This window comes from Haliotis rubra, unplaced genomic scaffold (assembly GCF_003918875.1).
Source record: "Haliotis rubra isolate DU_JTF1 unplaced genomic scaffold, ASM391887v1 Scf181, whole genome shotgun sequence".
Classification (NCBI taxonomy): domain Eukaryota; kingdom Metazoa; phylum Mollusca; class Gastropoda; order Lepetellida; family Haliotidae; genus Haliotis; species Haliotis rubra.
Window position 1 is genome coordinate 365,870 of NW_025765792.1, and position 16,895 is coordinate 382,764.

At 41.7% G+C, this 16,895-nt stretch overlaps 1 protein-coding gene across 1 annotated transcript; it reads left to right on the plus strand.

The window, feature by feature from the left end:
- The first annotated feature begins 5,597 nt into the window (after positions 1-5,597).
- LOC124273489 lies at positions 5,598-13,031 on the plus strand. The gene is made up of 7 exons (XM_046708757.1): positions 5,598-5,676; positions 6,711-6,865; positions 7,262-8,456; positions 8,698-8,835; positions 9,662-9,760; positions 10,305-10,396; positions 12,699-13,031. The coding sequence occupies exons 1-7, from the start codon at positions 5,598-5,600 to the stop codon at positions 13,029-13,031; spliced, it is 2,091 nt and encodes a 696-aa protein (XP_046564713.1).
- Positions 13,032-16,895: the final 3,864 nt, after the last annotated feature.

A 16,895-nucleotide genomic window follows, 5' to 3' on the forward strand; every position in this document is an offset into this window, starting at 1 on the left:
TGGAATCTCTGGTAACACAATGGACCATCTTGCTGCTAAGGCAACATTCAACAGATCTGTGACACCACTTCTTATATCATGCTCCGTTTACAAAAGCGTGATTAGATCTTACATACGAGATCTAATGCAGAAGAAGTGGGACACCCAAGGAGGTATCAATAAAATAATATAAGCATGTCCTGCGTGACGGTATTATTTTTCCATCACAAGGGACAAATATGTCAGAGTCTAAACAATTAAGGATTTTTTTTTATAATAATAATCAGTTTAATAATTGTTTAGATTTGTTAGAAAAATTGTGAATAATCTGTTTTGTACATAGATCAATGGAATTTTATAATTGATAGATTAAATTAGTAACTTAGATTGTTAGTGGCTGTATCTTAAATGTATTGTAAAATCATTGTCCTTCTGAGAGTATACGTAAGTCACAAAACATTCAAAGCATGTTTAATCTTACCACGTTTTTATTCGTAGAATATATGTTCCTTTAATGCTTGGCTACTTTTGTCTTAATCGTCACTGAGAAAAGCGATGATGTAAATCCAGCTAGGGTCCATGCAGGTAACAAAGGCACTGTAAGTCACCATGTTCCCTAGTATGGGGATCTACCTTCAGTTGCTGGCGATCTATAGCCCGTTTTTATGTTTTATTGTTGCGTGTATAATTAATCTGGGATAGATTTGTTATTTTACTGTCCATCAATGACAGACGTCTTCATCGTCCATCATTATATCCAGGGGCGGTGGGGTAGTCTAGTGGTTAAAGCGTTGGCTCGTCACGCCGAAGACCCGGGTTCGAATCCCCACATGGGTACAATGAGTGAAGCCCATTTCTGGTGTCCCCCGCAGTGATATTGCTGGAATATTGCTAAAAGCGGCGTAAAAACCAACTCAGTCAGTCAGTCAGTCATTATATCCAGCATTTCTATCAAATTTCCCGTGACGTTTTTAATGAAATACTGCTATTGTGACGTAAAGTTTTAACTCACACGCTCATTCCCGACCCGTGAAGATCCGGGTTAGAATTGATCTTCAGTAACCCATGCTTGTCGTAAGGGGCGACTAACGGGATCGGGTGGTCAGGCTCGCTGACTTGGTTGACACACGTCATCGTATCCCAATTGTGTAGATCGATGCTCATGATGTTGATCACTGGATTGTCTGGACTCGATTATTTACAGACCGCCACCATATAGCTGGAATATTGCTGAGTGCGGCGTAAAACAACAAACCAACAACAACCAATCAACTTCTAGTCCGTCTACCACGACTACTTCTACGGCTAGTGCTACTTTTATTCCTACTACTACGTCTACTGCTACGGTTACTGCTGATGCTACCACTACTACAACTACTAATACTATCGTTCAGTCTTATTTGTTCAACCGTGCGGCTCTTTGAAAGCAGAGTCTATGTTAAAAGAGTTTTCTTTACAATTCAATAATCGCCACGGATGAATCAAACAACTGCATGGTGAAGGTGCCGTTGTACAAAGCAGCCTTAGCGCTAAGCCTGTCATAAATCCATGTTAAGGAATGGGAGTTACGATCACCTTAGCGTTAACATTACTTTGTACAACGGGACCCTGGATCGACATGAATGTTATGCTCAATTAGAATTAATGAAATTGACTCGTCATAGCAACGTTCATATCAGTTATACCATCTACCACATCACAAAGCAAAATATAACGACGGGTAAACAATTAACCACATCGTTTAATCATCAACCGCCACGGATAGTTAGTTTAACATGTGTGCTTCTTTCAAATATCATCTTCGCCTTTTGTTAAACTGACACCGCCTCCGTGGTGTAGTGGTTAGAGCGTCCGCCCAGAGAGCGGGAGGTTGCGGGTTCGACCCCCGACCGCGTCATACCAAAAGACGTTAAAATATGGTACTTGTTGGTCCCTGCCTGGTGCTCGGCATGGGTACAACAAGGACTGGTCGGCTCGGAGTCAGTATAATGTGTCTGAGTGGGGTATTCATGCTCCACTGCGGCATGGTATCTCAGTGGACTAGCACTATAAAACCAGCTTCAGTCTGGGCTGTACAAGCAACCGCACATACCCATACACACGCATGCACGTCGTCATATGAGCGAAATATTCTCAAGCACGACGTAAAATCCAATTTCACCTCACCCCACCTTAAACTGACACTTCAGCGTGTAATGAAAAATGCGTATCTCGTTCAATCTCAACCTTTGATTTAAATGTTGCTGTAATCAACAAAAAGAGTAAAGGTTACATTTACCTTGCAATATTCTTCTTCTCTTTGAAACTTTCTTCAGCGTCCCCGCACCATGCGTTTGTCAGCAGTTGCCATTTTGTTTGAATCGACACCTTTCGGATAAGACAAACTGTTATTTTGGTTTCCATAACAACGGTATTTTAAACTTGTCGTTAGTGACGTCTGTTATAATGCTGTAGTTAACGTGTTTCTTGTTCAAGAATAAAATGGTATGACATTTTGAACGTTTCACCGGATTAAGCGAAAAGATTATTAAAAACCGACTTATTCTACCTCGCCCTCGGTAAAGATGGTATAAACAGGGGATTGTCACCTCAAAGTCAGTATATTGCCCGTTAAGCTGTGTCATGGGTTCCCATAGGGATGGAACTGTAAAACCGGCGTCTAGTGAGTGAGTATGGTTTACGCCGCTTTTAGGAATATTCCAGCAATATCACGGCTGGGAAAATCAGAAATGGGCTTCACACATTGTACCCATGTGGGGAATCGAACCTGAGTCTTCGGCCTGACGGGCGAACGCTTTAACCACATGGCTACCTCACCGTCCCGCATTTCCGAAGAAATCAACACTCATGAAACGTGTTTTTTGGGGTATGAATTACCATTGTCACTCAGCTCGGTTGTGAGCTGGTGCTTTATAGTTTCTTGGAACCAAACGCTCAAAGAAACTATATATTTCATCTCCAAGGAAGTTACAGTAATGATTCAGCGACGTTTGCGGCATGCCCAAACGCCCAAACGCTGCATGCCCTTAACCTATGCCTAATGCTTAAAGCGTCCGCTTGTCACGCCAAAGAACCGGGTTCGATTCCTCACATGGAGTACAATATGTGAAGCCCACTTCTGGTGTCCCCCGTCGTGAATTTACTGGAATATTGCTAAAAGCGGCGTGAAACCATTACTCACTCACTCATTGACAGATACCAAGGCAAAATCTACCCCCATCCCTGTAAACTCAAACGTATTTTTCACGGTGACATGTGCAAGTAAATATATATATAACTTGTGATTTCACATAAATCGTGTTGCCTGGCAACAATAATAAAGTTGTGAAAAACACGCCTGTCTCACAGAGATGTACCTCAACCCGCCACAAATACAACAGCGTTGCTCTGGACAGCCGAATAATTCTTCGCCAGTTTGCCAGCCACCTTATGGCGCGCACACATGCTGAAGACACTTGACTACACCCAGCGACTCGTATCAAGAAGGTAGTACATAATCGTTTACCATTTTGTATTTTTTAAACATATTCCAGTTGAATAATTCTTACATAAATGCCTTTTATAAACCCTTGTTTTCCCATTTCATATAACTTGCTTTCTGGGTAATACAACTTATTCATATCGCAGATGATTCTCTTGTATCGTACTGCCTGTGAATTACCTTTACGGAAATCTTTTGACATTTTCCCTTTTCTTGAATTACTGGTTGCAAGTACATATGGAGGTACCACGGAATCTTTTTCTGACGCAAATAAGTTTTCTTCCAAAAAATGAATTTGATATGTGCAGATATAAGCTATGTACAATTTAATTTAATGTGTAATTTTGTTAAAACTCATAATGTGTAATGCCATTGATCCGGGGTCGTTTCCTACCGGAACGTTTGCTTTCCGAACGCTGTCTTTAGAAACAGTTATACCTAAGGTGAGGCGAAATTAGGTTTTACGTTACATGCACGATTATTGCACGTAAAACGCGAAGCGCATGCACATACGTGGCTGCAACAAGCAAATTCCAATATTGTTTTCTCATTCCAGAAAAAGGTAAACTGTTTCGATAGACGTAAATGTTTTCATCACGTGTCGCTATTTATATTGTTGTTATGGAAACCAACGTAACTGTTAGTCTTAACGAGAAGGTGTTGATTGAAACAAAATGGCGGTGATCGTCCCTCAGCAATCTGAATCCGTGACGATGCTACCCCCTTAGCAATCCGAGCGTTGAGCCGGGTAACAATATAAAAATGTATAAATGAACAATTGAAAAATCACTGAAGACACCGGGTGTTCAACGAAAGGGTAAGCAAACAAATACCAACTTTTAATCCCACAAACCACGGAGGTCCCTTCATATGTCCAAAGTAGAGAGGTGTGTATTTTGCAATTTATATTTAAGAATATATAATTTGGTGTGTGAGTGAGTCTAGTTTTACGCCGCCTTCAGCATTAACCCAGCAATATCAGAAATGGGCATCACGCATTGTATCCATGTGGGGAATCGAACCCGGGTCTTCGGCGTGACGAGCTAACGCTTTAACAACTAGGCTACATCACCGCCATTACACTTTGGAGCGTTATGGTGTGGACTGGCGTGTAGGAGCTGAATAATGGCTCTCTTCAGTTGTTTTCCGTACGTAGTCGTGGGTGACCCATTTTTAAAAATTATAATGTCGCAGTTTGTTTTGCAGAGTTTCATCAATCAGTCTTGCCAGAACCCCATGATCGTTTTAGATTCGCCCTAAGTATGTTTTCGGTTTGTTAAAACAATAACCGTTATTGACCCAATTGCAGAATTGTCTTCAGCGATCCATGCTTGTTGTATGACGCGACTAACGGGATCAGGTGGTCAGATTCGCTGACGTGGTTGGCACACGTCATCGTATCAGTAACGAAGATCGATGTTAATGAAGTGTTGATCACTGGATTGTCTGGTTCCGACTCGATTATTTACAGACCGCCGCCATGTAGCTGGAATATTGAACATACGAACCAGGAAACTGAAACTTGTTTATTGTTGCTACAGCGACCGACTCACTGGGATGAATCAAATTGTATTAGTTAGTTATAGAGAATAGTGACATGTTTCGAATAATTCAAGTTGTGAAAAGAAAATGTTAAAATTATACAGTTTCATGTTTAATCAGAAACAAAACCAATTAAAGCTCGTGATTTAAAATGAAATATGTGCGTAATTTCAGGAACTTCTCAATCCGTGAATTACAATGAAACCTGAGTAATATGTTTAGGTTTGTTAGTGATGATAAATTTGATTGGTTTAATTTTCGTGTAATGGTATTACAAATTCATGGTTCTGACAGTGGGCCTTACATTATCATGATAACCCTGAACACATTTCCTCACACACACGTGAGACATCATTTCGGGCGCTCCCCATCATTTCCTCATTACGAATGATGGCGTTAAACGCACTCTCGCGTACGTACGCACGCACACGCACACAAACGAACACATCTTTCTCAAAAGGCAGTATCCGTCCCTGCTCACCCCACAGCTCGGTCATGTTCCCATACGTTTACAGTTTGCCAATATTTATTTGCAGATTTTTTACAAGACAATACTTTCCTTGATGACAAGATGAGCACAACATCACCCAGATCCATGTCGACGGCGGAGAGTCTCAACAGCCAGGAGATCATCGATGTGATGCACCCTCAGACTGGGAAGACTGAGATATTGCGTGAGTGCCAGATCATATCATAAAAACAGAGAACAAAACAAAACAAGAAATGAATATAAAAGGGAAAAATAGCCTACAAAAACATCTCTTAAATATCATCATAACAGAATAATTCCGGAAATGACTGCGGAATTACCACTGAAAATTTGCGAAATGAACTCATTCCGGATGCAGAATTACCGGGTAATCACTGCGGGACTGTTCTGTATGTCGGAACGTTTCCGGAATTGCTTTGTCGTCTCGTTGTGGTTTCGTAGTACTAGTGTACATCAATGTACATTCTCAGAATCTGCACTGTCCTGTTATGCAGAAATGTTTGGACATCATGTTTGAATTATTAAGTACAGGCATTATCAAATGCCTCTTAAAAGAATGTACTATTAGTCTACTCTACATTGTATGTCCGACTCTGCAAAATAATAAAATAATCCGATTCGATAATGCTCCTGGGCCTAAGAGCACCATACCGTTATTCTTGGTTTCACAACGTGGCATACGACCTGCGCCATTTTGGTCTTTTCTTCCCATTCAAGCAGACATGCTGTTAAATAAAATGATCAAAGCTGCATTAAACCCATATCAGAAACTTACAAATACAATTATGTCCTTTCCAGAAAGGATGAAAGGAACTAGAGGTATACAAATTCCTCCGTTTCCTATTATACAAATGCGGGCAGATTCATTAAAGAATTGTGCGGCGTCAGACAAAAATGATTTAAATTTTAGGCAAATTTTGGAAATGGCGAGTGCTACCGTTAGAGGGAGGACATGTTTACTCTTCATGTTTAAATATTTATGATAGTTTCATGAATATATATATGTATATGTATACATATATATATATATAGATAAATCATATAATTTTCACATTTTCCCCTTCACACCTAACGGAATTTGTGTCTGATGATATTCAGGACTGGGAATTATTTTGAGTTGAAGTAATTTATCATATATATAGATGTGAAGTGGCGCGGGAATGATCTTATCCTGCTAGTCTTGTAGACGTGAAATTAACATATTGTTCTGGTTTATAGTTGGGATATGTCGAGGTGAGCCCCTGACAGATTCAGGTAAACGACTTCAGCTGTTGAAGATTCTAGCGCTGACTCTCCTACCAATCCTTGGACTGTGGGCATTCACCGTGTACAGCTTGTCAGATAGCATCCAAGGAAAGGCCGACATAGAACAGGTGGGTGATATTGTAGTTATACCCGCCAACTCGCCAGTATGACGTCACACTTTAACCCGTGACGTCACTTTGGTTGATTCATTTGAATAACTGTTGATGGTTCTCTTATCAATTTTAATTCATACCTGAATACCTATTATTGGTTGTGTTTGGGCGAAGAAGAACTGTGAAAACGGAATCGACTGTCAGTGTGTAACCTTGGTTTACAAGAAATCAACTTTTGATTTTTCTACTTTGTTTTGGGACAATATCGAAATCATTACATTTTCCATTTATTCAAGTGAAACGTTAATCTGAGTTATTTTTTCTAATTGTTGCATAATGGAATTACATAAATGAAAAAATAATTTCCAAAACATTCTGAACAACAAACCTACAACATTCTTTGTGTTTCAGACTCAATATGCTGTAAAGTTCAGTGTGGAGATCGGGAAGTTTTTAGACAGGATCCAAAGAGAGCGAGACATGTCTGTTCTCTATCTGAGCATCCTGGGACCAGAAACCAAGACTTTTCTGATGAACGAATACCTGTTAACAGACCAGGCTCTGGACCAGCTCTCTGACTGGCCTGTCAGGAACGATGTCAATTCCATGTTTCACTCCAAGCAAGCCTTTCACAACTTTCTCAAAGAACACCGAAAGAGTCTCGATCCAAGCAACTTCGACATATACGTCGAAATGGAGTTCTACAGTTTCCTCATAGAACGTTTCGTAGAATGGATGTACGACGCCATTAGAGAATCCAAAATGGCGTCCATTTGGAAGATCCTCGTGTCGTATCAGAAGATAGTCACAGGAATGGAACAGATTGGCATAGAGAGGGCTTTGGGCGCTGTGTACTACGTCAGCGGAGGTTTCCCCACGAAGAGCGACTACGAAAACTACAATAATAAAGTTCACGTATTCAAAGCCAACTACAGATCTGCTGTCCTCTACTCTAAGATCATCGACCCTATCTTTCAGGAGGGAGTCACCAGTAGCGGCACCAATCTCACTGCTGTCATTGAACGCTTCCGATTCGAGATCCAGCACACCCTGGAGATTGCACCTTCCATTACGAAGGGACAGTGGTGGTTTGACAACATGACGCTGTACCTCGATACGCTGTTGGTAATCCAGATGGATCTGGCCATGCTGATTAACGGGCAGCTGGAAGAGATTATTAAAGGAGAAGAAAAGAACTTGATCATCAGCGCAACCTTCCTGGTAGTTGTCATCTTGATGTGTCCACTCGTCATCTATTCAGTTGAAGCACTGACTAGCGACATCCAGAAGTACGCCATTACTCTTGTCCACAAGACAAAGGAGTTGTCCAGAGAGAAGAAAAAGACGGACAGCTTGCTATATCAGATGGTTCCAAGGCCGGTTGCTGACAAGCTGAAAATGGCAGAGGATGTTGATGCTGAGTACTATAAATCAGTGACTATAATGTTCTCGGATATTTTCGGCTTCACGCGAATATCAACCGAGTGTTCCCCTCTTGAAATCGTTAGCCTCTTGAATCATCTCTACACGGCCATTGATGAGCGTCTCGACAACCACGAGGTGTACAAAGTGGAAACTATCAACGATTCTTACATGGTCGCATCAGGTAACTGGACAACGTTTTGGGTTTGTTGTAATTAGATACAACACTAGTACTGGTTGAGAGATAGATTGTAGGGGCCTGGTGTTGTCTCGTCGAGTCGAAGAACCTAGTTAGATTGTCCACACTGGTAAAATTCAAGAATTAAATCATTGATGTCCTGAGGAATATCGTATAAAAGCTGATTGACCTTGCTCCCCTGACCCAATGATCGTCAATATGATGATGTCTCTGATATGATCTCCAGGTCTCCCGAACCGTATCGGTAACCGTCATTCTGCTGAAGTCGCTGCACTGGCCCTGGATTTGCTGCACATGATGGCCCAGAGGCGCTTCTCCACGCCAGGCGAAAGACTCATTCAACTGCGTATTGGCATCAACACTGGTGAGGAGTAGGGACGACCTCTAAGGTCATCAAAATAGGTGAAGAGTAAGACGGACTTTAAGGGGATTTAATGCAAGTGAGGCATAAGGACGACTTCTTGTGAAGAGTTATGACGACTTCTTGGGAGATCAATACAGGTGAATAGTGAGTAGGGCATCAGGATAGGTGAAGAGTAAAAAGGAGTTTTAGGGGAATCAACATGGGTGAGGATTAAGGACGACTTTCTTGGGCAGCAATGCAGGTATAGGATTAAGGACGATTTGATGGGGCAGCAACAGATGTGAGGGGTAAGAACGAGTGTCTGGGGCATCAACACTGGTATCTATTAAGGATGACTTTCTGGGTCAGCTACACAGGTAAGAGGTAAGGACGACTTTCTGGGGTCATCATCACAGGTGAGGAGTAACGACGACTTGAGGATAGCGTGGTCGTGGTCGTGGTCGTGGTCGTGGTCGTTGGCGTGGGCAAGGGCGTGGGCGATGATAATGGTGATGGGTTGCGGCTGATGGTGGTAGTTTGGGATGAAAAGTGTATTTTTATTTGAGACATTTCACCTATTTCCATTTTACTATGTGTGAAACCCATTTCATGTGTTTCCAGGTGATATTGAAATAATATTGCTAAACGCTGAGTAAATATATACTCACTTACTCACGCAAGACGGCTCTCAAGATGAAACCAAAAAGTGTAAATGTCGCCGTCTGTCCGTACAATGGCCACCACCTCCTTCCAAATGATGCTCACGCACCATCTTGTCAATAAAATATTCACCAAAAGCAGCATTAATACCAGTTCACTCACTCACACACCATTTTGCCTTTTTCAGGTCCTTGTATGGCTGGTATTGTCGGAACAATCATGCCCCGCTATTGCTTGTTCGGGGACACGGTTAACACGGCCTCGCGAATGAAAAGTTACGGACTGCGTAAGTATGCGTACATTCTACGACGACCCCAATGTCAATGTTCATCATAAACAACACTAGGACCAATCCATGCACACACGACCCGTGAAGGTCCGTGTTAGAATGTGCCTTCAGTAACCCATGCTTGTCGTAAGAGGCGACTAACGGGATCGGGTGGTCAGGCTCTGACTGGTTGACACATGTCATCGGTTCCCCATTGCGCAGATCGATGCTCATGCTGATGATCACTGGATTGTCTGGTCCAGACTTGATTATTTACAGACCGCCGCCATATAGCTGGAATATTGCTGAGTGAGGCGTAAAACTAAACTCACTCACTCACTCACCCATGCACACACAGTTGAATAATATGGGAGGTGGGGTAGCCTGTGTGGCTAAAGCGTTCGCTCGTTCACCGAAGACACGGGTTCGATTCTCCACATGGGTACAATATGTGAAGCCAATTTCTGGTGTTCCCCGCTTTGATATTGCTGGAATATTGCTAAAAGCGGCGTAAAACTAAACTCACATCCACTCACTTATGATAGAAAACGTAACTTTTCAGCCAACAAGATTCACATCAGCTCCAGCACGCACAGTTCCTTGAAGAAACACGGAACGTTTGTTATGCGACACCGCGGAAACATACAAGTCAAGGTAAGATCTTCAAGTTTGGAGTTGAATTAGTTCTGTCTGCTTGTTAAATTTCTACACTCAGCAATGTTCCTGCTATAAGATGGTGGGGTGGGGGTAAATCGGGGGTCGGGGTCGTGTCTGGGCCAGACAGGCTAGTGATTGACGTCATGAGCATCCTTCTGAACAGTTGTGAAACATCACAGTTTCAACAAACGATCCGTCAGTTGCCCATACGACAAGTATAGGTTTATATAGACCGCTTGTGAGATATTCTTGGGGAACAATCATGGGTAGATGAAAACCAATTTTGAACCCGATCTCTCACGGGGATTTTTGATTTGTAATGAAATACAAGATCGTATGGATGATCAATAACGACTGAAATCGATACGCTGGGCATTCAAATGTCTTGCCATTAGGTAACATAGGCTGACGTGTGTTTTTTACAGAAGCCTTGCCATTCATTAAAGGGCAGCTGTGCGCCACTGTTCTGTTTCAAAGTTACACCTGAACTGACTGACTGACTGAGTTTGGTTTTACGCCGCTTTCAGCAATATTCCAGCAACTTCACGGCGGGGGACACCAGACATACACCTGAATGTTGCAAACAGATCACAGTGGTTTTATAAGTGATTACAAACACATACACACAACGCACACATTAATACACAACGAACAGGAAACACACAACACAAATGCACGCAAAGTACATCACACACAACACATATAACACACACACAAAACACCAAACACGCACTCAATACACACATGCAAACGAAACACATATGATACACACGCATATACCACACACTAGCACATATACCACACACAAACACTCATACACACCACACACATTAATACACAACGAAACACGTACGTCACACGCATACATATCCAACACACAACACGAATGCACACAAAGCACATCACACACAACACATATAACATACTCAAAATACAAAACACGCACTCAATGCACACATGCAAACGAAACACATATGATACACACATATATACCACACACAGACACATATACCACACACAAACACATATACCACACACAAGCACATATACCACACACAAGCACATATACCCACACAAGCACATATACCACACACAAACACATTAATACACAACGAAACACGTACGTCACACGCATACATATCCAACACACGAATGCACACAAAGCACATCACACAAGACACATATAACACACTCAAAATACAAAACACGCACTCAATGCACACATGCAAACGAAACACATATGAAACACACACATATATACCACACACAGACACATTTACCCCACACAAACACATATACCCCACACAAACACATATACCCCAGACAAGCACATATACCACACACAAACACTCATACACACCACACACATATATACACAACGAAACACATATGATACACACATATATACCACACACAAACACATATACCACACACAAACACATATACCACACACAAATACATATACAACACACAAGCACATATACCACACACAAACACATATACCACACACATGCACATATACCACACACAGACACATATACAACACACAGACACATATACCGCACACAGACACATATACCACACACAGACACATATACCACATACAGACACATATACAACACACAGACACATATACACACAGACACATATACAACACACAGACACTTATACCACACACAAGCACATATACCACACACAAGCACATATACCACACACAAGCACATATACCACACACAAACACATATGCCACACACAAACACATATACTACACACAACACGAATGCACACAAAGCACATCACCGCAACACATATAACACACAAAACACGCACTCAATACACACATGCAGAATACACAGACACATATACCACACACAAGCACATATACCACACACAAACACTCACACACACTACACACCACACACATTAATGCATAACACAAAACACCTAAGTCACAAGCACTCATAAACAAGCACACCGTTCACACCAAAAACAACAACACACATCAAGCACAACAACACGCATACACAACACTCGCAGTAAACACAAAACATACATACCGCGCGCGCGCACGCACACACACACTCTCTCACACACACACACACACAACACACAAAGCATACACACAAGTCAAGCACTCGCACAACACACGTAATGCACGCGCATGACACACACATGCATACACATGCACATAGTTATATGCCCGAAATGATATTGAACGTTTAACTACACCCTCAAATTCCCTAGATGGCAACACAATGAAATACAACGGTGCTCGACTGCATTACATGTATTATTGCAGGGTAAAGGAACCATGAAGACGTTCTGGCTTGTCGGCACATGTGACGGAGGCAGCAAGATCTCGGACGAACTCCCGCCGAACGACGAGAACACGTACGCACGAGACGCGAACGAGGAACTTCCGGGCGAGATACAGCAGTATTATCCATCACAGGTCCCGGCTGGGAAGCTGGAGATGTTCTCGATGGGCCAGCTGCAGGAGAAGCTGGCTGACCAGCTGGGGTTCAAGGATGATTCTGAATGCTCTGGGGGTCAAATTCTGAGTCAGAATCAGAATCAGAATCAGAATCAGAATCAGAATCAGACAACGCCGTGCCAGTCACTTGCTCAGTAGAGGCTAAATGTGTAATGACCCTTGATTTAAATCTGGAGTGTATGTTGCGCCACAGACATTCGTGTCTTTGCGAGGATTAAAGATAAAAAATTATATTTTTAGAAGACACCCGACTCGAAATGGTTCACTGTACAGTAAATCAATAAATTTGAAGAATCCTCGCAAAGACAGGAGAACCTGTGTTGTGCCAGTCATGTCCCAGATGCTGGGATGGCCATGCACGGAATATTATATCTAGGCAGTAGTATATAAGACTAGGCTATGCTTGCCATATGGGATATCTGTACAGAGACATGCCCGTAACAAATAGTCCAGAAGCTGGAGGCAAGGATATATGTCAAAGTGTGACATCGTCACGAAGCAGTCAGGTAATCATTAATTGCAAGATGGGAACAATAATATTCATAACTAATAATTACAATAATGAAATAATAACAGCAACAATAATGATAATAACAATAATCTTGATCATAATGAGTGAGTGAACATTTCTTAACGCTGCATCAGAATGTTTTGCGGCTATTCGTTGGGGGATGTCTTCATTTTTTATTGTATGTTACACCCAATGAAAGCATAGTTGAAAATCACTTAAATCAGTCAAATATTACATTCCAAAGTAAATGTTGACTGTTGTGATAGAAACATTTATCACATAGTTGAAACTGTTGGAAAAAGTTTAATTAAGGAATAATGATGATGATGATGATGATGATGATGATGATGATGATGATGATGATGATGATGAAGTTCAGTTGACTTAAATTCATCTTATTTTGACTGATGATGAAGTTCAGTTGACTGTCTTTGGGTCCAGGAGTTAATTGACCCTTTACTGCCTGAGGACGCGAGGGGTGGTGGGGAAGCCTAATGGCTCGTCATAACGAAGGCCCGGGTTCGATTTCCCACATTGGTACAATGCGTGAAGCCCCTTTCTGGTGTCCCCCGCTGTGATATTGATGGAATATTGCTAAAAGCGGCGTAAAACCCAACTCACTCACCCACTGAAGATGCAAAGCATAACGTAATAGACGGACATACATCAACTTGCGTTACATACTGATTAATTAATCTGTCAACGTTTTGTGTCGTATCTCAACATCATGTAAGCGTCATTACTCATTATTTTGGTTGAAGGGACCGTTCACGACGTGTCTTTTATGTGGTTTTTTAGAACGTAACACCGTCGTAGTCCATGTATAAAAAGACATATATATGTTGTAGTGAACTGAATGTACATTTGAATAACGTATTCTAAAACTGGCCTTGTGGAATGCTTGTTGAAAATGTACAGCCCATACAGGAAAGACCGCGCCAACCTGAAGATATGAATGTATTGAGAAAAGAGTAGATTAGCATAGTATTTTGTATAATCCGTTGATAGTAAGTCTTTGGGGTGGGTAGCCTAGTGGTTAAAGCGTTCGCTCGTCACGCCGAAGACCCGGGTTCGATTCCCCACATGGGCACAATGTGTGAAGCCCATTTCCGGTGTCCCCCGCCGTGATGTTGCTGGAATATTGCTAAAAGCGGCGTAAAACCAAACTCAGTCAGTCAGTCAGTCTGAGACCTGCGTCACTTCAAGCTTTCCTTGAAGATAAGCCGACACACTGTGACATGACTGAAATACGGTTAAAACAACGGGAAAGCCACTTTAGTCCCGGTTAGCTACTATAGTCCGTTTGGCTCAAAAGCGGACCGATGAAGTGCAGTCTAACTAGAAAACTAATGAATATAATACTCAATGAAACGCTGATAATAATCCAAACATCAGACCAACTGTTCCTCTCTTTGAACTCCTCCCTCGTAACAAATAGTGAACTGTGTCAATATTTTAATGATAGTTTGTTAAACAACTTTTGTATTTTTAAGGCATAAATTCTGCAAAAAACTCACAGAGTTGGTCTGATGTTTTGATTATGGTCAGCTTTTCATTGAGGATTATATGTTATTAGTTTTCGAGTTAGATTGCAATTTATCGGTCCGCTTTTGAGCCAAATGCACTATGCACGCATTTAATTAACACGAGAAAGAGCGTGACAGACGCATTTAATTAACATTAGAAAGAGCATGTCAGATAGACGCAATTAATTAACATTAGAAAGAGCATGACAGACGCATTTAATTAACATTAGAAAGAGCATGACAGACGCATTTAATTAACATTAGAAAGAGCGTGTCAGATAGACGCATTAAAATAACATGAGAAAGAACGTGACAGATAGACGCATTATATTAATGTGAGAAAAAGCGTGACATATATACAGGCAAATTATTAATATATTTATCGCGAATCGTATTTATCACTCATACTATATAAGGGTAAAATTAAAAACACATAGGTAGTCATCGAACGCTTATCACAGTCGCTGCTTTATCTCAAGATATCGTCCTATTTTGGACATTCATGTATTTGTCTATTTTTTAACACCTAACACCTAATTTGTAGCTATAACACCAGTGTCCTGTGCAGGGAATTCCATTCATATGGTTCTAGGTCACGTGTTGTATTAGATCTGCCAGTCTTTGGTTATCACTTGATGTTTCTTCTTTAAACAACTATGGTGATATTTTGAGTAGTAATACATATCTTTCATTACGCTTTTAATAATCCTCATAAATATTGAATTCTTGTCCTCATGGTTATGTACAATGTTGTCAGATGTTATCGAGCAATCAACCGGTCTCAATGCTGCAAGGTATACGTTGTGGGTGTCACCTTCACGGTGTCTTCTTACAATGCAAGCAAAGCACAGCGACTCCCCGACGTTCATATTAAGGCCAGTGTGCGAAATAGCCACTGGCCCGCTAGCCCGTGGACACTATTTCGCACACTGGTTAAGGCATGTGAAATAAGATCGCTTTATGGGAGGGGGGCAGTGGTAAGATAATGGCATTCTATTAATGGTTTAATCGCCTGTAGCAGCCGCTAACTTACTACCCATTTCTTCCATATTTTCGTTTCGGGTGGAACGGGTGGATCGTGGTCGGAGGCTCCTTGATTCGCCGTACTGTTATCTCCCTTGCCAGAATACGTCACGTCGTAATAAGATTATATTTTATTTGGTTTCTTTCTATTTATCTTAATGTTTTTGTGTGTACATTTACAAAGAATAAATTTATTGACATAATGTCTGAGTTACATTATTCTTGTCAACAGGTCACATTAATGGGAGGGCGGTGGGGTAGCTTTGTGGTTAATGCGTTCGCTCGTCACGCCGAAGATCCGGGTTCGATTCCCCACATGGGTACAATGTGTGAAGACCATTTCTGGTGTCACCCGTCTCGATATCGCTGGAATATTGCTAAAAGCGGCGTAAACCCATACTCACTCACTCATTACTGGGAATATTGGCCTTTCATGTGCTTATAATCATAAAACAGAATCACGGCTGGGTCTGGAATCTAGATCCAGAGTGACAGGACCAACTGCACCAACCACCGAGCTGTCTTCAGTCAAACATAGACGCAAAGGGTCTAGTGGTTATAGTGTTCGCTCGCCACGCCGATGACCCGGGTTTGATTCCCAACATTTGTATATTGGTACATTGCTGGAATATTTCTAAAACGGTTTAAAGCCTTACTCTTTCAGTAGACACATAGACCGACAGGAAGGGGACGCGGTGGGATAGCCCTGTGGATAACACGTTTGTTCATCCAGACCTGGTATCTGGTTCGATTCCCCACATGGGTACAACGTGTGAAGCCCACTTCTGGTGCCCCATTTATCATCCGCATTGCTCTATGCAGAACGCATGCTCGAAGCGGCCAAACAATCTGATGATTATAACCCACGCTGCCTGCTAGGCGCCATTCTCTTCCCACAGAGGTTACTCCTGTCATATCTTCCTACATAACCTCTGTTCTAAT

Excerpts from the sequence above, each read along its gene's own strand:
- LOC124273489 (XM_046708757.1), top strand. The coding sequence starts at position 5,598 with ATGTCGACGGCGGAGAGTCTCAACAGCCAGGAGATCATCGATGTGATG. Across the intron at positions 8,836-9,661 it reads GCGTATTGGCATCAACACTG|GTCCTTGTATGGCTGGTATT; the intron begins GTGAGGAGTAGG and ends TGCCTTTTTCAG. Across the intron at positions 9,761-10,304 it reads AATGAAAAGTTACGGACTGC|CCAACAAGATTCACATCAGC; the intron begins GTAAGTATGCGT and ends GTAACTTTTCAG.